This window comes from Psittacula echo (assembly GCF_963264785.1).
Source record: "Psittacula echo genome assembly, chromosome: 8".
Classification (NCBI taxonomy): Eukaryota; Metazoa; Chordata; class Aves; order Psittaciformes; family Psittacidae; genus Psittacula; species Psittacula echo.
The window spans coordinates 8,430,943-8,454,084 of NC_137744.1; the positions used below are offsets into that span (position 1 = coordinate 8,430,943).

The 23,142-nt window shown below is 54.1% G+C and overlaps 1 protein-coding gene across 1 annotated transcript in view; it reads right to left on the reverse strand.

Moving 5' to 3' along the window:
• The window catches only part of SLC16A2 (solute carrier family 16 member 2), a gene marked incomplete at its 5' end in the record, with an annotated part of 33,201 nt that extends 13,107 nt beyond the window's left edge, over window positions 1-20,094 (reverse strand). The window contains one exon of the mRNA XM_080624461.1: window positions 19,641-20,094. Coding sequence (XP_080480587.1) covers window positions 19,641-20,094 — 454 coding nt within the window. The remainder of the gene's footprint in view (window positions 1-19,640) is intronic.
• Window positions 20,095-23,142: the final 3,048 nt, after the last annotated feature.

The following is a 23,142-nucleotide window of genomic DNA, read 5'->3' on the forward strand; positions in this document are numbered from 1 at the left end:
GAGGAAAGTCTCAATATTAGCTGTCCTGTGGCCATGTTAAGCAGAGATGGAGACAGATCTGTGGTTTTGCTTGGCAAGCGGCAGGCGCAGAGTGTTTTCCTGAAGTTCATGCACTGAGCATCTCGGAGAAACTCAGCCCCAGCCACATTTTGCATCGTTTCATTCCAAACCCGTAAAATTCAACCCTGTTTAGAGCAAAATGGCGTTGGAGCTCATGTCTGAGCTGCATCCCATTCTCCCCATCCAGAGCCCGGCTCCCACTCGGCCTTGGAGGCCCCAGATCTGGTCCAGAAATGCAAGTTCTTGTGAAATCCATCCAAAAGCAACAAGGCAGCATATGCTCTGCAGCTGAAACCCACTATGTGCCCAGGCTGGATCGTTTCTCCCCTCTGCAGGCCGGGAAGGTTTTTCTTCTCAGCATCGCCTCTGGCTTACAATTTCTGAGGGATGATTCACTTACCACACATTAAAGTTACCCAACAAATAGGAGCTAGGGTTGCAACAACTTCGTCTCAACACAGGCTCCCATCCACCACATCCCATCCGGACATCTTTCCATGACCTGCACCCTTGAGAAGGCTGGGGACTGGTTACTCCAATCTCTCCTGATGTTGGGTGACTCCAAGTGCTGCTGGGTTGGACCAAGTTTGCCCATGTCCCATCTGGCTGGGGGAGAGCCAAGGGTTGCAAGTGGGAAGCTCTTGGGGTTCAACTGCTGTTGGGCAAAACCGGTGCCCTGATGCAGCTCCTGCTTGAACGAACTGGTAAAGCCTCTTTAGTACCAGGGGGAAATCCGGCATGGCCTGGGGCGAGCATCCCTCCTTCAACTGCACTGTCAAACACCGCAGCAGCCCCGGCAGCGTTTTCATCCAGCAATTTTATGGAAAACAGAAAAGTTCCATTCTAATTGGTGAAAATTCCCTCCTCCCACCTGCGGAGCGCCAATCTGTAATTAGCCTTTCATGTCCAATGATGTTTATTCCTGACAGAGTTTATCTTGGCACAAACACACGCTCTGAAATGCGCACACATTTGAAGACTCAAACCCTGCATTTAATTCTCTATCTGCTTGTTAATTCTCATTGTTCCCAAGCCCCTTTTCAAAACACACCCACAGGGAGAAGAAAGTATTTTTATATATATATATAAAAAACCCCTTCCAGCGTCAGGAACACCAGCAGTGAGCACAGCACCACAGGCACTGGCCCAGGGTCCAGCTGCCCACGCAGCTCCCAGTGCTCACCCCAACACATGGTGCCCAGCACAGGAGGCCTTCATCCTGATTCCTTCTTTCTTTCTTTTTTGATATAATTTTTCTCCCTAGATGTGATGTCCCTCGGATGCCCGCCCTGCAATCACAGAGCCATGGAATGGTTTGGGTTGGAAGGGACCTTAAAGCTCATCCAGTTCCAACCCCCTGTCATGGGCAGGGACACCTTCCACTAGAGCAGGTTGCTCCAAGCCCCTGTGTCCAACCTGGCCTTGAACACTGCCAGGGATGGGGCAGCCACAGCTTCTCTGGGCACCCTGGGCCAGCGCCTCAGCACCCTCACAGGGAAGAGCTTCTGCCTAAGAGCTCATCTCAATCTCCCCTCTGGCAGGTTAAAGCCATTCCCCTTGTCCTGTCCCTACAGGCCCTTGTCCAAAGCCCCTCTCCAGGTTTCCTGTAGCCCCTTCAGGCACTGGAGCTGCTCTAAGGTCTCCACTTAAGGAGCCTTCTCTTCTCCAGGCTGACCCAGCCCAGCTCTCTCAGCCTGTCTGCATAGGAGAGTGGCTCCATCTCTCCTGCACATCTTTGTGGCCTCCTCTGGATTCTCTCCAACAGGTCCCTTCTTATGCTGTTGTCCCAGAGCTGGATCAGGACTAGATCCCCCTAGAGCGCAGCAGAGGGGGAGAATCCCTTCCCTTGACTGCTGCTTACTCTCTCGGGGTGCAGCCCAGCACACGAGGGGGTTCTGGGCTCAAGCACACACTGAAGCCAGGTCACACTGAATTTCTTGTCAACCAACATCCCCCCAAGTTCTTCTTCCTCAGGGCAATAAACACAGTATCCACCTTATGAAATGAGAAGTAAAGGGTCTGGGTCAGGGTCAGGATTTCAGGTTTTGGTTAGCATTAGGGACAGGGTAAAGGTTTGAGTCAGGGAGCCCAGCTCTCCCCAGCCCAGTGTGATAGGTTGGGGTTTCCTCCAGGCCCCATGTGCTGGCTCCTCACCCTGTGTTTTTGGGGAAAGGGTTCCCATTGCTGACACCAGGCAATGATTAACTCCGTCGGGATGGTGTGGATCAGCCGTGGCCCTGAACACTGGCTACTGCACGTCCAAAATTTTCGGCCTTTGGAAAAGCCATGACCCAACCCAACTCCACTGGACTTTGACTGTGATTAACCTCCTCCATTCACTTGCACAAGCACACAAAGCACTTGCTGAGAACAGCTCAGCACTTATGCCACAGCCATCCTCCTGTCCTCAGCAGTGCAGTGGTGGCACCCTTCCTCTTCCCCCAGCCCAAAACCATGACACCCCCTCCAAATTCCCCCTGTGGCCACATCTTGTTACTGGCAGACTCATCCTGGTACCCAGTTCCTGCAGCACACAGACAACTGGTACCTAGATGAGTGCTGGGGGGACACCTGAAACCCCAGAAGGGCAGGAGGGTGACCCTGTGGGCACCTTACCCCCTGCCCCTTGCTTACCTGCACCCCTGTGCCCCACCAGCCGCCCCACACAGGTGGCTATTGCGGCACTTCCGCTGCTCAGAGCAGCTTGGCCGCTCTGTGATACGGTGCCGGATGCAGAGGTCGTGGCTCCTGGCCAGCATCAGAGCAGACAGCAAAGCAGCATTGTAGCACGTGGGCCAGGCCAAGAGGACAGGGCCAAAGAGGCCCTTTACACTAAGGTCAGTGGTTCATCTGCCGGCCAGGCACAGCATCGTGTGCGTCCCTACGGGTTCCTATGCCCAGCGCAACCCACCACCACAGCTGGCATCACATCTCCGTCTGTATTATATCCAAGACTCCAAAACTCTCCAACATTACTCTGGGGTGAAAGCACCTGGGGCATCTCAACCCCTCAATGCCTCATGGAGAAGACAGGACAGCTCCCAGCCCCTGATGGGAGGCAGGTTGAACACCCTCCCAAAACACAGCTCGTGGCCCAAGAGTGAGCCATCCCTTGTGAAATCACCAGGCACTTTCTGTCTCCTCTCACCCCCCCTTCAGCAAACCCTGCCTGGGCTGTGTTTGGGAACCCTCCGCCTTCTGCAGGGAGGCTGGGGTGAGAAAGGATGCTTTTTTCCAAGCTGGAAGAGACAGAAAAGTTTCTCTCCTTGCCAAATTTCTCCCAAGCCATCTTCTGTTTCCCATTAACAGCAAGAAGAAACCCTCCAGCTCAGGTCCATGCTCCTCTCACTGCAATTCCCATGGGCACTTGTCAACATCCCAGCAAAAAAGGAGAATTAAACCCACCCAACCTGGCTAGCCATGACGCAGGGACCACAGAGCGAGGACCAGCGGCTGGAAAACAACCCCTCTGCTCCGCTCTCACATCTCCCCCATGGAAACTTTTCAACTCCAGTTGCTGGCAGGAGCAGGGCTGATCCCAGCTGAATTCCTTCCACTTACCAGCAAATAAATAGCAGTTAAATGGAGGGAAAGAGAAAAAACACCCTTTTTACTCAAAGGGAAAACAAAGAGGCCAGGGAAAATAAACAGGCGAAATGTTGGGCTGGTCACAGGCTCATGAAGATCTTTTTCCCCTCCTGGTTGGGTACTTGACAGCCTTCCCTGCAATTCATTATGGGATACTCAGAAAGCAAAACACGTCCAGCCCTTTACCAGCCCTGACCATTAAGGAGAAGAGTCACAGTGCTCTTCAGACCAAACCAGCAGCCCTGGCCACAGCTCCTCCACCTGGCCCAGGCACTTGAACCACCCTTTTTCAGATGAATAAGTGCTGCTGCAGGACATCCACAGTCTTCTCCCAGCCCTGACAGACTTCTGCCCACCCTTTTGTCCAAGCCCTCCAGTGATGGGCATCTCCAACCCACCCCTAGACAAGGGCTCATCTTGTACTCCAAAGATCTCTCCCAACACCACCATCCTTGCACAATTTCAAGGCATCGCTTTGCAGCCTGTCCCTGACCAGACAGAGAAAACAGATTATTGCCTTTTTAGCAACTTTTTAGGGAGCTGAAGGCAGTGCTGCGCCTTCCCTCCTCTAGCAGGAACAATCCCAGCCTGGCTGTCAGCGCTGCACATCATTCCTTTCCTCTCCCAGTCAGCCCGACACTTTCAGTGTGTGAAGCTTAGCGAAGATACCTTCCCATGTCCCTTGTTCCTTCCCTCCAGTGCAATGTGGTTCCTGGCTCTTGTCACATTGCACCCAAACAGGCACCTCCTAAAATACCCACCTTGCAGGAGCCCTGCAGGGATAGAGGGCTCCTGCCACCCCTAATGGCTATATTACTCCCAGCCCTGTGTCGGGGTGTCCTTGCCATGGCCTGCAGCCACTGATTGGTTTTGAACCCCAAAGGTTGTTTGATGCTTTGCAGAGCACGGCTTGGATGTGTGTGCTTCAGGTAACCAGGCAGAGGCCTGCCAGCAGCCCTTCTCCGTTGGAATGAGGATGGCTTGGGAAGAGCCAGATCTCCCAAGCACCCACTGGGAAAGGCTGGGGTACCCCAAGGATGACAGATGTTGAAAGAAAGCATCCCCCATGTTTGTCCCGGCAGCAGGCACTTCCACTGCCACCTTTGCCCCACCACGGTGCTGCACAGCAGCATCCTCCCCACACCCACCCCCCCATCCCATAACCACCCCATGGAGTCCTCCCAAGCTCCAGGGGTAAAATGCTGCCACGGCCTCATCTTGAGCCTCTCTGGGGCAAGCACTCCAGAATGGGGAGCGCTGGGGCAGCCCCGATGCCTCCCCTGCGGCATCCAAGCAGAGCCACCCACCCGAACATTATCAAACTATTCCAGTTATGTTACTTATTTGCTTACACCCAACATGGCCCCGATTTCCCCCAAGACAAAGTCCGCCCAATACCAGACTATACACGGGATTAGGGATATGAAAGGGAAAATCAAGGCGGCAGCAGCGGCTGCTGCAAGCACCTTCTGAAGGGAGGCCCCTCTCCAGGCTGCTCCAGTTGGCTTTGAAGCTGTTTTGCCCCCAAGCTTCATTCACAAAGGAGATAACACCTCCCTGCAATGGCCTCTTCCATCTGGGATCTCCCAACACAGCAGCAGCTCCCTGGGCTGGTGGCAGTGCTCAGCCCCAGCACAAGGGACAGCACATGGGATGACTGACAGCAGAGAGGGATCCACTGAGGAGCCTCCTCTGCTGAGTGAGCACCTTTAAAAATCAAACTACATGAAGAAAAGCTGTTTGTAAGCAGATTGAGCAGGGCCCTCAAGCAGCACATCTGCCCCAGCCCAGCCCTGTCCACACAGCAAAAGGGCTCCGTGGTGGAAGACCTGGGCTCTTCTGATAGCCATCAAGGAATTATTTCCTCCTCCAGCACTGGAGAGTTTCCACACAGAGACACTAACACCTTTGGATAGTGCTCCTGAAGCCTACTGATGGGGAAGAAAATCCCCCTCAGTGCAAGGCTTGAGTATCAACATTAAACCAAATGCCTGGAGGCCAAAAGCAAGATGAAATATCCATGTGATTTCAATTCCTTGGCGTTTCCTTACATTAAAGCACACATCTGAGAACAAGTGGATAACTCAGAAGAAATAGACCCTGCTGTAATTAAGCAAATCTGATAGCTAAAGGAAACTGAAGGACAGCAACATTTTATTGTATTTAATATTTTTTTTCCCCCAAAGAGAAACAGGTTACACCCCTGTGCCATTGGGCTGTTACATTCAGCTGAGCCGGTCTCATCTGAAAGTGTTTCAGACACCGAGCAGCTTCCACAGCCCTTCCCTTTGATGTCAGGGGTGAGTAGAGAAAAGCCACAGCCAAGGTGCTGGGATTTGGTACGCACCAATCAGTGTTTCCCATTAGCACCCCAGGAACCCAGCCCCAGGCCCTCCACCCTGAATGGGAATCCATAATACATACACACACTCCCTATCTATGTGCATATAGACGTGCCTGTGTGCACAGAGTCACAGAATGGCTTAGGTCGGAAGTGATCTTTAAAGCTTACCCAGTTCCAACCCCTGCCACGGGCAGGGACACCTTCCACTAGAGCAGGTTGCTCCAAGCCCATGTCCAACCTGGCCTTGAACACTGCCAGGGATGGGGCAGCCACAGCTTCTCTGGGCACCCTGCGCCAGCGCCTCAGCACCCTCACAGGGAAGAGCTTCTGCCTAAGGGCTCACCTCAGTCTCCCCTCTGGCAGGTTAAAGCCATTCCCCTCATCCTGTCCCTACAGGCCCTTGTCCAAAGCCCCTCTCCAGGTTTCCTGTAGCCCCTTTAGGCACTGGAGCTGCTCTAAGGTCTCCGCTTAAGGAGTCTTCTCTTTTCCAGGCTGAACAAGCCCATCTCTTTCAGCCTGTCTCCAGAGCAGAGGTGCTCCAGCCCTCAGAGCATCTATGCATACACACATATACATATATATTAAAAAGCAATCCCTGGAGAGCTGTAGCCCACATGATGGCTGTGGGCAGAGCTGCATTGTGGCTTCCCCAGAGCCACACAATGTTTAACAAGACAGAGGGGAACCAGGGACAGCCCATTCCACTCAAAATGCCTCGGCAGCAAAGTGCTTCGAAGCCCCGTGAAACATTAATACGCTTCCAGGGAGAAACGCCTTCACTTTTTGCTGCATCAAGGGCTTTGCAATCAAAATAAATAACAGGGCAGGTTAATAAAAGTTTCTATCAGTTACTGGGTGAGTTTTGTTTCTCCTGCAATTCAGGTTTGAAAGCCACACATCCTACCTCTGTGGGAGGGAGCCTCCTCTTTCTCCCCATGGAAATAGTGCCTTTTGGGGTAGGGGCAGGAATCAGAACAACCCTGTTTCCACAGGTGCAGGTGTGGGATTGCTGTAAGGTAACACACGCTGCAGTCCCTGGGCTTGTTTTCAAGCACCTGAGCTCCAGTTTCTGTCATGAAGCCCATGCATGCCCAGCGGCAAAGGGAAGAGCAGGGGCCGAGCAGCTTCAGCAATGTAGAGGTAAAGCTCTTTCTGCTAACCAAGGACCACCTTTGAACTGGGGCTGCGTGGGGACCGGAATGGTGAACACAGCTGAGCCATGCTCCCTGGCCGCAGACAAGCAGTGACCACTGCAAGCAACCTGCAGCTGCAATTTCCCCCCCAGTAAACCTGTGCTGTGGCACTCACCAGGGACAGATGCTCTAGGACAGCAGAAGGCACAGGATGCTGATCCTTGTTTGCATCCACCAGTTGCTTTGACCTGGCCGTGAAGTTTCAGTGTGCTGAGGAGCTGGGAGGTGCATAAAGGTGTGAGGGAATGAGGTCATGGAGAAGCCACCAGGGCTTGGGGAGCTCTTGCACTGCTGCCATTCCCGCCGGGCACCGAGACAGCGGCTGAGGGCCGGCTGGGAATCACAGGGTGTTTGCAGAGCCAGGGAGAGGCTCACTTCTGTCTTGATTTCTAATGAGACTAACACCAGCTGCTTCTCGCTCAACCAGTCTGACCATCGCGCTGAGCCAAAACTGATTCATTCATAAGAAAATGGAACAAGAGATCGACTCGGCAGCAGCCCTGACTAATGAGGAAAACAGCCAACAACCTGCTGCTTGCACACCAGCCCCAGCATCCTGCTTTTTCAGCTCTTTAGCGTCTTCCCAAGTTCAAATGCTCGGACAAAGCCTGAGCTTTGCTCCAGCATGGCGGGTGATAAAAGAAAAAACTATGTGCTACAAGAAGTGTCAGTGTGTGGCCACCATCACCCAGCAATGGCATTTTGCAATAGCTAATTCCTGTGTTTGAAGCAGAGGAAACATTAAAACCTTCAAAGTCATTGCTTTTCAAGCTGCTCTGCCTAGCATCATGCTCCCAACAGCTTTTTGGGCTGTTATTTTCCTCCTTCCCTCTTCATCCTGCAATAAAAATCTAAGCAACCACCCTCATTGCGCAGAAAAGCTCTCCACCACCCTGCTGTAAAAACTGCTTTCTGCCTTTTTCTGTGGTGTGTTTTGCTTTATGAGCCCAGTGGGACACAAACTAACAGGGAGAAGTTGCAGATGGGGTGGCTGGGAAAGCTGGCGTTGGGAGGATGCTGCCCCAAGGGAGGGAAGCAACCTTCGAAATCCAGACCAGAGCTAATCTTATCTCCAGGTGTATTTTAGGACGGGCCACAGAGGGTTAACAGACAGCCACAGAGGTCAGATCAGGACCTGAAGTACCTCTGCTCCTTGGTTCATGCTTTGGTTGATGAACTGAAGCAGGGCAGAGTTTAACAGCTTATGCCATGATTTCTTAGATTTGGGCAACACATTTGGGTTTATATGAATCTCCCTTAAAAGAGGCCGTCTCCCAAAATGCAGATAGCAAGGGCCGCGTTCTCCCAGCTGCAACACCATCCCTTCTGCACAGATGTCTTGAGTTTTTATTACCCTACCCTGAGGACATCAGGACAAACACAGCAAAACTTCAGCTCTCAGTGAGAAACCCACCCTGCACCAATATGGGTCTCAAAATTCAAGGCAGAAAATCCATAGCCAGGCCAGTCTGGGCAGGGAAATGCCCCAAATCCTGATGCAGGGAGCACACAGTCACCTTGACAATCACAGAGTTCCACAGGGACAGTGGAAAACTGGGACCCCACGGGTCACAGGAAAGCAGAGCTCTGGGTATCAGGACTGACACCTCACTTATCTCTCCCACACCAGCCCCAGAAGGCTGGGAAAGAGTTGCCAAATATGAAGTTTTCCTTCACCCACGTTGGTGCAGAGGCACTGGTCAAGCATTTCACACACAACACTGGGAGTGGAAATGCCTCCTGCAAGGGCTTTAGGATGCACACGCTGCTGTCCCTCCTGAGAGCATCAAGCTATCCAGCATTAACCCAACACACACATGCAGCAGCAAGCATGCACCCCACAACCTGCCAAGCAGGACAAGAAAAACCTGCAAGGGATGGAAACCACATTCCCAGTGTGCAAGGCAAAAGCCACCCAGAAAGCAGTTGATGACATCCCTGCTGGTTGTCACCTTCCCCTCCCAGTGATTCCTCACTGACTGTGGGCAAGCTTCCCTGGCATTGGGATGGTCAGCATGGCTCTTCTTTGATGCTGAATCTCCCTGTGGGCATGGGACATGGTGGGGTAGGGGAAGGAGGTACCCCATGAAGACTTCACACCTCCAGCAGCCCCATGGCCTCTACAAGTTTATATTGAAAAAGAACCAGAAACCCAACACCACCAATATCCACCCCTTGGCAACATCCAATCTCAATAACACTGTGCTATTATTATACTCTGCAATTAAGTGATAAGCTATAATTGCCTTATCTGATGGAGCTGGGCACGGCAGCAAGGCAGGAGCTCGCCTCTGAATCCTTGTCCCGCTGGCAGGCAGTGGTGGGTTGGGTTTACGGATGGAAAGCATCATGCTGGGCATTTTAAAGCCCCCCGTTCAAAATCCTCCTTGGCAGACAGAGGGACAGACAGGACCCCAAAGCAGCACCGGGTTTCTTCACCCCAAACCCGGGCCAGCAGCATCACCCCTATGCCTATGTGCTGCCCCACTTCTATCCCCGCAGACCACGGCTGGTATCCAGGGAAGGTACTGGTGGCCTCCGCCAGCTTCCAGCCAGGAGATGGTCAGCTCTAGCCAGGATGGAAGCACATGGGAAAAAACAGGGCAGCTTTTAATCCATTCTTCTTGCTGGGAAGTAGAGACAGATGGTCGAGAGACCAAAGTGCAAACCCATGTCACCAGGTGCTCCTCAGCCCTCCCCATCCCTGCTTCAGCATCCTGGGAGCAACCTGTGGCCACGCAGCCAGGAGAACCTGACAACAGCCAGGACACATTGAGAGCAGCCTCTCAGGACAGGATTCGGCACACTCAGCTGATCCCACTGGATCAGGGCACTGCTTCTAGAGGAGGCAACCCTGGTTCCCAAGCCCAACGTCTCAGTGTGCAGCCCTCAGGCCATAGTAAGTCCAGCTTGGCATTTTTATCCGCACGTTAAACGCCTCTGGAAGAGCTCTGATGGGGCACGGCATCTTTTCCAACAAAATCAGCCCTGATTTAATTTGTTGTTTTAAGTTTGGCGTCCCTGCATCCTGATTCCTGCCATTTTCCAAGTCCTTCAGTACCGGACCTCAGCACCTGACCCCATGAGCTTTCAGCAGAGCCGTATTCACCGGCCTTAGCAAAGAAAAACAAAATCCTCCCAAATCCTCCCCACGTGACCATTTCCCAAATATCCCCCAATCCGCCCAGCCAGCGAGGCTGCCAGCTCCCTGCACCTCCAGCCCAGAGGCCACGGTGAGGGGTGCCGGCTCCACACTGTGCCCCTCTCCCTGGGCCAGCGGGCTCCTGGCGGGGCTCAGCCACAAGAGAGGCCGATGCAAATCCCATCGTTAGCATTCTTTCCGTTTTAATAACCCAAGGTGTTACCAGCAACAGTGTTACTGATTTTTATCTCCGCAACAGCGCCTTTTAAGCGTTCCAATTTGTTTTTCTTGGAGATCTCATTTTGTTTTATTAAAGCTGACACCGAAGAGGGAAAGGAGACATTCTGGGCCCCGAACACAAATATCCCGTTTAAATAACCCCGTATTATTTTCTTGGAAACGCTTCTGCTTTGACTTTAATTAAGCTCTCCCCGGGCTCGCGAGCTTGGAGTGCTTGGCTTTCAGGCGAGTTTAATCCCAGGCAGCCCCAGTGCTCCCCACTTCCATTGCTTACACAAACCTTAAGAAATAAACTGGGGTTTGCTAAAATATGTGCGTTAATAGGTGGCCTGCCATCAAGAACGTCTTGACATTGTCTCTTTGCTATCGGCTCACCATAGAGTAAGAACGTAGCCCCAGCTACCCTGCTCACTGCAGCACCAGACCAGAAAAGCAGTTTTCTCTCTTATTTTTCACTCTTTTCTGCCATAGCAATGCTGGGTATGGAATGGAGAGATCCATCCCTAGTACCTGACCATGCCCTAGAGCTGTCCAGGCTATCAGAGGCTCATCCACCAGCTTAGCTCCAGTGGCCACGGTGCCACTGCTAAACCTTGTGCAATCGCATCGGGTGCTGCTGTAATATCAACAATTACCCCCCCATAGTAGAAGCACTTTAGGATGATTGCAAAGTTAAAACACTCCAAAAGTTGGGAAATCCCAGGAGGGAGCTTGTTTGGGCATCATCTGGTGCATACCCATTATGTAATTACCGTCAATCTTTAATCACAAATCAGGTTTTTTGCCATCGGACCCAATTCAGATGGAGCACAGGAGGCACAACCCTCACTTAAGGAACTGCCATTCAGTTTGGTTTCCACCTCGGTGGGCCACAGTGTGCTATTAAACGAGCTCCTTCTGCTTCACACAGGGTTTGTGCAAACCCTCCAGCCCAAATGCCTGGCTCCTTGGCAAGCACCAACACAGCCACTCACGCAACATCCCCCCGAGAGGGAAGGATTTCATCTCCTTTTTACGCACAGCAGCAGCGGGTGGACAGATTAAGGCCAAGAGCTTGAAACAAAGACTTTGTTTTGGTGCCTGACGCAAGATGGCCAAGAAAGGAGCTTTTGGGGATGCCACTGGGCAGGGCAGGGGGACTGTGTGTCCCCAGGGGTCCCCGTTCCAGCTGATTCATAGGGATAGGGCGACGGGTGGGTGCTCAAAGCAGGACCCTTCACTGCAGGCACTGCAGGAGGGTTGTTTCTCCTCCCCAAGGAGGGCCCCGGTGTTTGCTCGGGGCAAACCCCAACAAGTCAGCCCATGCAGCGAGCGGCAGCACGTGGGGCTTCCCTGCCCCAGGGAGACCGGCTGCCGGCCCTGCTCTCTGCTCTGCACCAGGGAAAGCAAGACGAAAACCATCACTGAGCTGCTAAACCCAAACCCACAGCCAAAACCCCCATCCAGAGATGGGAAGAAACAGGGTCTGGTGAGCTCGGCTCCTCTACCATAGGGTTTTGCAGAACAGATGTTCCCAAAGCCATGCTGCTGGCAGCACCAACCCCAAAATACCATCTCTGAGGTGTCTGCACTGGGACACAGTGCCAGGACCTTATATCGCAGCAGTGTGGTGCGATGCTCTTCTGCCTGTGTCCCATGAGATGCAGGTACGAGCTATCCCCAGGCTGGTGCTCCCATGGGGTGTGCAAACCAAAGGTGCAAAGGGGTGATGGGGCTGAACTGCCAGCATGCCATCAACATCCTCTCGCCCATCCCATGCAAGACAAAAAGGTTGCCTGGAGCACCCTGAGCTGCTCCTTGCATGGAGGGCAGCCCGGCACAGCTTCCAGGCATGCCCAAGACGAGTCCCAGCGAAGCAGCCCGCCACAGGCTGTGACATGGCAGCCCTTCCTGAGGGCTTTCCCCTACGCTTCACCCCATTCTGGCTCTCGAGGGATGTGCTCCAGAGTGGGGAGCTCTGGAACCAGGTAATTTTTTTAGGGATCTACAAATAAAAGGGCAAGGTGGGGAAAAAAAGCCTGAAGATGAGCTGATGGAACCCAGGGCTGTGCCACCCTCCATGGCTGCACTCCTGCCCATGGGGTGTGCTTGATGGAGGATGCAGGAGCTTTGCTGCCTGCGGCCCATGCCCCGGGCAGGCAGTGGTGCGGGCAAGGGCACTGCGGGCAGCCCCGCATCCCGCCTGCCCCTGGAGCTGGCAGGACCTGTTGTACGAGGTGCCTGGGAGAGATCGGAATGGCTCGCGCCTGCGAGGAGCGTGTTACGGCAATTCCCAGCACACGTCATGGGGGTTTTGCAACCGCCCCAACTGTCTCGGGGTGGATGAATGGAAAGAGCCTGGAGTGAATTGAGCTCCGCAGCGCCTGCAGCAGGCACCGGCAACGCCCCGGCGCAAGAGGCGGCAGGGCCCCAGGTGATGCCCAGCCTGGAACATGCCCCACACCAGGCCCTTTTCCATAGGGATGAATGCCAAAAGGCAGCATCGCCTTCCCTTGCAACAAGGGCTAATTGATCCTTCGAGGAAGAGGAAGGGAAAGCCCAACAAATACCTGCTGCAATGGGTGCAGCAGCATTTTTGCACTTATGTTATATTGGGATACATGGTGGGGGTACCTAAGACCTCTCGCCCCTCATTGCCGGAGCAGGTATGGTGATGACACAGGCTCATGGCTGTGGAAAGTCAGGGAAAAGTGATTCCCCAGGGAATCACTGGCTGCAGGAGAGTGGACGCATGGCCACTGTCCCAGTTGGGAAATGCCGGCATCCTCCTTCATGCCTGCCTGGCTCATAGGAAACTCCTGAGAGGCTGTCATCCCAAAAGAAATGAGTGGAAAACACCTGAAGGGTTATCATCCCAAAAGAAGTGAGTGGAAGAGACCAAGGTATTCGGTGACATGCCAGAAAATTCCCTATGGCACTGAGACACCAGCCAAAAGTGGGCAAAACCCCAATTACTGAGCCAGGGTGAAGCCTCAGTGGTTTCCAGTATCGGGGGACCATGTTGGGAGCCCACACTGGGGGCAACAGGCAAGAACATGCACATGTGGCACTGACCCAAAAGCCACTGAGGTCCCCGTCAGCCTGCTCATGGCTTCGCCCTATGGCTGGCACATACCCCACACTGCTTTGGCAGAGGTCCCAAGGAGTCACCAAGATAAGAAAGCAAGAAGTTACTCAGGCCCTGTATCGAGATGCTGCTGACTGATCCAAATCCCTCTGGAGCAGCAGCTACTGGTGCCACTGTCCCACGGGGATTGGCAACCTGTTAACATGGTAAGAGCAGGGCTCCTACTCTGGGTTTACCCGTATTCCCAGTGGGAATTTCCCCCCTACAGGATACAAAACCAGCCTTGGGATGGTGGAAACCCAGGTTATTGCTCCTTCCTCAGGCAGCCTACAGACCACACAGGGAATTCGGCAGCCCCAGCTCCACATCCACCCCGCCTGGCAGTCTCCATCAGGCCGCTGGATTTTTGGGAAGACAGCTTCTCCCTCCCCTCACCTCATACCTGGGTGCCTGAAAGTGCTGCCCCACAAGTGTGATGAGCCGGGAAAGTGTCTGTAACACTGGGATAAGGTGGGAGGGAGCCAGAGGAGCTGATCTGGGATATGAGTGGGTGACAACGCCCGTGTGAGCTATGTGCAGCCGGCACAGCGGGCACTGCAGCGAGGTCAGCAGTGCCTTCCGGCTACGGGGCTTCACCCAACCTGATGGGTCAGGTCTATTTTAAGGTGCTGGGTGTCAGCCACCACAGTTGATGGTTGGCTTCCATCTGCTGAAGGTTTTTAAGGGGATTAAAGGGTGATTGATCAAACTCTTGGATTTCTCCCCAAAGGGGAATTGAAATTGCTCCTTTGTTGCTGTCCCTAAGCCCCATGGCATTGTACATTGCACCCTCTCTCACCCCACACCTCTGCATCCATCCCAGCCTACACCCTGCATCACTCAGCCCCTTCACCCTCCAACCCCTCCTTCTCCTCCTCTCAGCCCAGTCTCAGCAATGGAGCTGAAACCCAGCACCTTCACAGTTTAAACTATGATCAAATCTCTGCAAGGTGGGGTGGTTTTGTTTGGTTTGCTGTAACTAAAAGGACCAAAAGAGAAACAACAAAGCCAAAACAATTGCACAACCCTATGCACCACTTCACATACGGCAGCAAGGTCATGGGAGCTGCCGCCACTCCAGGACAACGGCAACCGGGAAACACAACTAAGACTGGAGCATCTCCTTGGCTAGGTGGGAAAGTGTCTGTAACACTTGGAGGAGACTTTAAAAATGAATTAAAAGCCACTAAACCAGCCAGTGCGCCAGCTGGGAGGGCCCCTGCAGCCTTTAAAAACAAGAACCTCCCTTAGAAACAGTGTTCTGGCCTCCTCATAACCTCAATCGCTCCTGATGGCCCCAAGAAGCAGGTTTGATGACGCAACTGTGTTTTGTTTGCTTTTCAGGCTGCTTTATCTCACACGGCACCTTGCACACAGCTCGAGCCATGAAAACCCAGTTCCTCCAAAACTCACTCCCATTCCCTTGTGGTCATAAGCTCCAGCTCCCAACGCAGTAGAAGCTGAGCTGGGGAAGAGCCCAGCACACCAGCATCCCACTGTGGGAAATTCCCAGCAAAGCTGGGAGAGCTCCGTGGTGCCCTTTGCACTCCCCAGATAGCAAAGCTGGGTGATAAAAGGTACCTTTTTGGCTCTTTTTGACAGATTTACATCCCCATCTGGTCAATGTAAATACTGTTTCTGACAGTGCATCCCTCCATGGGGTTAGGAAATACAGAGGAGGGCTGGAAACCTGGTTGGACATGAGAAAGCCATCAGGAACGTCGAGGTCCACAGTGCACTTGGCCAACTCATCTGTCAAATGGGGCCAGTGCAGCTCCCTGGCAATTAATTAAAGCTCCAAATCCTGTGGATTTAGGTAAGAAGGTGACAACCACGGTATCGCCCTCCTGAGACGGGAGCTTCCTAAGCACCAGCACTGGGTGATGACACCCATCACAGGTGTCAGACCTACCACTGGTTAGTAGTTTGTACGTAAGAGTGTCCATAAGAGCGTCCTCACCCTTCCCAAACCCAAACCTCACACCTGGGGTCAGTGCCTTCCACTGCAGCAGGCTAAATGAAGCGCAGCTTCATGGCAGCCACCCCTATTTGGTGTCACCCAGGCCGTGGTGTGCTGCTGACATTCATCTGGGACCATTCCCAAGAATTACCTCTTGTGATTTACGCTCTTCTTGGGGTTTCCCTTCTCAGCTCCTAGTGCTCCAGCCACACTCACTCACACTGGGACTCTTCTTCAGGCCAGAGAGGAGTCCTTGTTTTCTCTCCATCTTTCACTATGACTGTTAGCACTGAAATGCTTTATTTTCTCCAAGAAATAAACTCATTCTTACCAAGGCTCCGTTACAATAGTGGAGTAAACCCAGCCTTTTCCAGCTACGCTCACTGTCCTAAGGATGTGAATCAGTGCTCAGGAAGAAATTCCCCCCAAAACAGATGGGAATTCAGGTATAAAGATGACATCAGCTATGCCCTGGCCTCATGAGCACAATGAGATATGATAAGCCCAGGGATATGGTCCGTCAGCCCAGATTCCCTGAGCATGGTGTGTTCCAACAGCCTCCACTCTGTGGATGGGGCTAGACTAATGCGGGAAAGCTGCTCTCTAAGTTCCTGCACACAGGCCAGAGGATGCTGCTGGACACACGGACGTACTCAGAGGAGCTGTGGGCAAGCCAGACCAGCTCCTCAGGCCATCCTTCTAAGTGCTTGCAGCAGCATTTGCAGCAACCAAAACATTAAATATTAAGCAAAGAGAGTTAATCTGTACCTGGGCTATTGACACAAAGTGGAGGAGGGGAGAAGAAAAAGATAAAATCCTTTGTACAAAATCAATGTGTCTCTCCAAGCTGCCCCACCAGCACTTGCCAGACCTCTGAGCACAGCACCACGGGATGCATTTGGAGGAACAAGATGCACCAAGAGGTGCCACCCTTCCTTGCTCTCCCCAGGTAGCCAGAGCACCCACTGGGACCCTTGGGTGGCATGGGTGCAAGTGGGTGGTCCTGGGCTGAGAGCAAAGCCCTGGCTGGGGTCAGCCTCACCTTGCGCTCACCTCTGCCAAGGTTGGGAGAGCATTCAAGCAGTGGCAGATATCAATTTCAGAGGGTCGATGCCCAGTTAATGCTTACCAGGATCATTCTGCCACTCAAATTGGCTTTTGAGGCTGGGGAAGATGAGCACACCAGAACGGCTCAGCATCAGCCTGCACCTGGCAGGACCAGCACTGGAGCAGCCGTGTTCCATAAGATCCCTCAGCACCGGAACAAGCCTTGTACAACCGGAGGGAAACGCTACCATTCATTTCCCAGCAAACGCTTTCAAGCATCACTCAGCACCTCTCCAGTGGAGGAGACTGATATTTTCCTGCCTTGAGCGCTCACATGTATATTATTTTTTCATTCCAGCCTCAGCATTACCCCCCCCAACCCTCCATTTCCCCCCTTAAAGAAAACAAACCCGAAAGCACAGAGTGTGCCTTGCAAAAGTCCCCGCTCTGGCATCCCGCAGCGAAGGGGCACGCGGTGGTCCCAGCCAGCCCAGTGCTGCTTGTTGACATACGTGGCGCAGTATATTTCTTTAGACAAAGCAGCCTATGCATTCGATGCATTGTTGCAAGAGGATTTGTTTTCAAAGCCTGACCCCAAACCTGAACTCCGCAGATCCTGCATTTCCCAAGATCAAACGCGAGAAAACGTGACCAATGCAAACAAGAAATAAACCTTGATAATTATAGCCGAGTGCCGGGGCGGCTATTGTTTAGTGCAGACGAGCACCCGTTTTAGCATAAACATAACCCTATTTTTAAAGGGATGCCTCACAACATCACTCCTAATTTTGCCTCCAGATCTTCTCTTTGATACAAACCCCCTCTTGTTCCTCAGTCCTGAGAACAGAGAGGAGATTTAAGAGCAGAGCCAAAAGGTTAAGCGATGTGCCGAACACCAGTCTTGGACCATGTCCTCATCACCCGGACCTGCTGGTTCATGGGAGAGGAGGGGGACCCCAGGGTCTGGCTGTTGCTGCAGCCAGCAGGAGCAGAGGGATGTCAGAGGACAGACAGACAGCACCAGTCTTTTCAGGAAGGCCCTATCTATCACTTACTGCTTGGAAAGGAGCTACAATATTTTCCTGATTGTGATTGCACGCAAACGAGTGCCGCGGGGAAATTATGCAACCCTGAGCAGGGAGGGGTGGGAGCAAGGGAGGAAGGGCTGGAGGGGGGCCCCACGCTGCAACCCGCTGCCCTCGGCCCCAGACAGTGCAGCTGCAGCCCCCGAGGTACCGCACTGTGGCTGCAGATGGGCTCCATCACCACCTTCTCTCCCCTCCACCACCGGAGGCCCTGCACTGCAGCCTCAGAGCAGAGACGCGGCCCTCGCACGGCACAAGGGTTATTAATGGCCTCTTCATTAAGCACCCAGGCCAAAATGCATATATTCGTCACTCAGGCAATTTAATTACTGGGCCCGGATTCACCTCACACACCCACACGATTTCTTTTTCAAGGCCTCTGTGCGGTCATAGCCATAAATAAATAGGGAGCAAGAGGCAAATGTCGACTCCTACAACCTCTGTCTTGGGCATGGAGCCTTTAAACCACCAGAACTTGCAGCATTTAATTTCTTTTGTTACCGCTTCTACCTTTAGAGCTCTGCCTTAGGCTTTCTAGATATGATCACAGAGAGCAGGAAACAGAGCGCTACGCGATGAGCTTCCTGGGGATCACACACACACACGCACACACATACAGCCCATCAATCACTCTAATTACAACCGGCCACATGTCCTCAGCTCTCCGCAGCACTCCGTTACTGCCCATAATTACACGGTCACATCATTTCTCCAGTAACAGTATCTCAGAGTTAATTTGTGATTGTAGCTGTGGTGTATCTCATAGTGCATTTCATCAGCATGATCACCGGTTATGCATCAGCTGAGCAGAGGGAATGCAGGCAACACTAGCCCCTAAAATAGTAGTTTAAAGACCTCACACGCCCCCCAGCACTGCCATTCTCTGCAGCACGCTCCCGCTTCAGTTTCTGACTGTGCCCATATCCCATCCAGAGTCAGGCCACCACTACAAGCAGGTTCCCTTAACGCCAAGTGGTTGTCTCTACCCACCAGATAAAAGCAAGTTGGGAAATGGATGTCCATCATGAGGATGGATATGATCTTCTAGGGGAGGATACCAAGACCTGGGACAAGACTAGGCCTGCTAACACCAGTGTCCATCATGGACCAGTGGGGACAAGCACCCCGGCAGGCTGATGTCCCTCTGCCAAGTCTACTTAAACAGTGGGGTGTCTGCAGTAAGAAACAGCCCTTTTCTCCATATTAACATTACACAGTCTTGACGCTGGCTGAGCCTGATAGGTCCTATCAAAACACACAACCGGGTGCAGGTCGGGTGTCTTCCTATTAACAGGTGTTAACTACAGGAGACCCTGCGCCCTCGGCATGGCCATGCAGGCGGCACTGCCAGACCTGCCCTATGTAGGCTGTCCCACCAAATCGATGCAACTCGGAGGAAACATGTCAGTGAGGCTGATGCTCTCCTGCACCCACCCCCGAGAGCGATCCAGCAGAGAAGACAGACAGACAGACATACTGCTTGAAAAACCCATAACAAAATGACAGGGATAATAAAAAATAAAGGGGGTGGCTCACACACACACCCACCAGCTGATTCACTAGCATTGCTCTACTTACTCCAAAACACACCAGGCAGGACAAGCTAAGGGCATGCTTTTCAGATGTATTAATTTTAATTGAGTACATAGGAGCTTAGAAACACATGATGTTGTAGGAGATAAATATCGCCACAACTACAAGGATGGAGGGGGCAGGAAGCAATCGCGGTTCAACACATCCGAGAAGGAGCTTTCAGCCCCGAAGCCACCTCGGTGCGCTCCGGGAAGCAGCGGCGGCCGAGCCGCACCTTCCCCCGCCGACCGCGGCCCCTGCTCCGCTTCGGCAAGCTCCGGGAAGGGACCGAGGAGCCCGTACCTGTTTTGAACTCCAGCGCGGGGTCTTTATTGCCCTCGCCCAGGTCGCTCTGCAGCATCATGTAGAGGATCCCGAAGGAGTTGTGGATGCCGAAGATGGAGCCGTTGCACCAGGCGGCGGCGAAGACCACCACCCAACCGAAGCCACCCTCAGGGGGCTGGAAAGGCGCGGCGGCCCCGCTAGGCTCCTGTTCGGTCCCGGTCTCTGCCCCGGTCCCGGTGCTTGTCCCGGTTCCTGCCCCGGCCGGGGGCTCGCCCTCGCCCGCCGCCGCTACTGGCCCCTTCTCGTCGCGCTGCTCCATCGCGGCCGCGCTCCGGCCGCCGCCCGCAGCCCGACTGCCCCGCAGCCGGTCCCAGATGCCCGCCGCCCCCCCCGGCCGGCCCCCCCGCCCGCCCCCTCCTGCCGCAGCCTCACTCCCCGCCTCCCCTCCACCGCCTCCATCCTCCTCCTCCATCGCGCCGCTCGGCCCCCGGGTCTCTACCTGCGCCGGGGGCAGCCCGCTCCCCCCCGCTTCACCCTCCCCCTTCCCCGGGCCCGGACAGCGGCGGGCGGCGCCTCCCCGACGCCGCCTGCGCTCGCCGCCAGCCCGCGGGTCTTAAAGGCGGCCTCGGGCCCGGTTGCGGGCCCGCATCGCCCGTCGGGCCGCCGCACCGCCTCCACCGCCGCTGCCGTTGCATCCTGCGGCGGACGCAGCCCCGGGGCGGGCCGCAGCCAGCAACGCCCCCACCGGGCCCGGCCGGAGCGCGGGACACACCAGAGACAGCGGCTGCTCCCACCAACCCCGGCCCGGGAGAGCCCCGGCGCCGCGTCCCGACCGCCGGCTTGCGGGAGCATCCCGCAGGGGAACAGCCCTGCGGTGGGGCCGCTGATGCTGCTGCTCCCTCTGCCCCACCTGGGTACACAAAGCACCAGAACAGGCTGAGCGGTAGCAAAACGCAGCTTCAATGAAGGAATTCATTATTCCACCTCATGCCCGGTTGCCAATGGGATCGCTGGCTCCCTGGCATCCCCTACCCCGAGAGTTCTGAGAACGTTTGTGTTACACCAGCCCCGAGCCACGCAAGCTCCGTGCTGCGGGGTGGGGAGGTGAGAAGCCCGCGACATAAATCCCAGCAGCGGGATGCGGGATGTTCCCAAAGGCTGTGGGTCACCCCACGTTACCTCTGTGCTGTGGTTCACCGAGCAGGACGGGCAGGGATGCGGCAGGGAGCTACTGTCTCACCTCGCTCTCTTTTTGCAATAAGCTCTGCCTTTTCTCTTCTTTCAATAAATAATTACAAACCGACCAATATATTAAAGCCTGTCTTTTCACACGCTGAAGGTATTCGCACTTTAATATATGCCAAGTCTAAGTTATTATTCTTTCTTTACCCTAATGGCTGTGTCAGTGTCAGATTCCTATCAGAGTAAAATAATACATCCCAACCTCACGCTGCTCTTTCTTTACCTCCAGGGGTATTAATTACCATCGCCTGGCGAGGTAGCGGGGCAGGGTGCGGAGTCAGCAGCGAGGCAGGGCCCCACTTCCAGCACCGTCTCCTCGCTTTTCCCGCCGCCGCAGAGTAGCATCGGCCCGCGGGCGGGCAGGCGGGCGGGCTGCAGGGTGGGAAGGTGTTTGCCGACGTGCTGCGGCTCGCCGGGCTTGGCGAAGACCCTCCGGGACACGGCTACAGCCAGAACAGCCTCTTCTCGGCCTGCACGCCTGCTCCTGAGTGCGTATCACTGCCAGCTGCAGGTCTGTTCCATCGCCATCTGCTTTCTCCCACCCAGGGGTGAGGAGTAGTGAGTGGTTCCCCCTGGCTCCCATCAGCCTGCGTGTGCGTTTGGGAGACACAAGCCGGAGGGCTGCGAGGATGGGAGATGCGGATTCCTCCCCACGCCATCGCGCATCGCCGCCACGCCGATGGATGAGCCCTAAATCCCCTCCTTCCCGGAAGGGTGGCCGGCGGTGCCGCCACACTCAGCTCAGCCCCGCTGCTGGAGGAACTGCATTTATTTCCCTTCCTCTCCGGTGCAGTCTCCTCCCCGGATCCCCATCTCTGCAGCGAGGCTGGGGAGGTTTGGAAGCGTCTTCCACTGCCCTCTGCCGACACCAGGAGCCGCAGTGCTGGACTCTTAACAACCATTTCAGCGTAGGGCAGCCTGAGGTTGCTGGGTTTATCTCGTGAAGCCCTAGCAATCTGAGAGGGAAGGGTTTGGGGGACCCCAGCTGTGCGCAGAGAAGCTGCCCCTCTCTCCAGTGCTGAGTCTCTGATGCTGTAGAGCTGGGGCTGGATTAGAAACAGCAGAGAGAGGGATGGGAGAGCCCTTTGGCACAGCACACACCATCATACCAGGACTTCTCCCCTCCAGAGCTACAGAAGGCTCTCAAGGAGTGGGAATTTTGGAGTGAATAGTACAGTGGACCTTAAGGCAGGCTCAAAACCCACTGAGCAGCATCTCTTCTGGATGTTGGCTGCACAGGGTCCTGAGAGAGTGCTTCCTTGTGCTGGTTGTGCCAGGCATTGCTGCAGCTTTCTGGGCTGAACAACACCAGTGGGGCTGAGGGTAAAATCACAGGGCAAGGGTAAGTGGGGGTTAAAGGGCTGAACTGGGTGAGCTGGTGGAGGCTTCACCCACAAAGGAGCTGCAGCATGAAAAGCTCAGGGAACATTAGGCAGAAGCAGCTCTGCTACCGGTGTAAGACCAGCTTTTATTTAGACTGGAGCATCCCACCCAGTGGGTTTGCAGCTCAGTAACCACAGCTAAAAAAAGAAGAGAGAAAAACACAGTTACAGCTGCTCTTCCCTGGTTACACTCAGTGATAGAAATACACTCCTGTGTCTATGGCATGGCTTTCCCCAAAGCCCCCAGCCTGCTGGCTTGATATGGGATATGGTGAAGCTCTCTGGTACACATCCGACATCCCTGCAGAGCTGGCATGTGGTACCTCATGTCACGGTCGAAAGGCTTCTGGTTGCCCAGGCAAAGCGTGGCTGTCAGCAGCTTCCTCCTTGTCTCCAAAATGTGGTGCCAGAGCCTCTGACAAAGGGACTGGCAGCTACAGAATGTGTGTGTTTGGCTTTGCAGAAAGGGGCAGTGACAGAATAAAACATCTTATGCAAACACCTTGGGAAGCGTCTCAGCGGGATGTGGCCTCAGAGGAGAATACAAATTCCTGTTGGCTTTGCAACCTGTCTTTGTTTCAGTGCATGTTGCACAGTGGCATGGGGACACTGAGGACAAAACATCACTGACAGCATCTGCTGCCTGGTTGAAAGCACCAGGAAAACAGCTCTGGTAGTGAGCAGCTCCAGCAGAGACATTCACATGCTGGGCACGACCCCTTCCTGTCATTAGCAATGCTTTTCTCTTCAGATTTCAGCAGTAGTCAAGACAGCTGTTACATCTGGCCTGACAAAGACACCACATACATTATCCCAGAGGAATAAACAACTTGAGAACAGCCTGAAGGGACATGGCAGCAGTCACCCACTGGCAGGGATGCTGGGACACAGTGTGC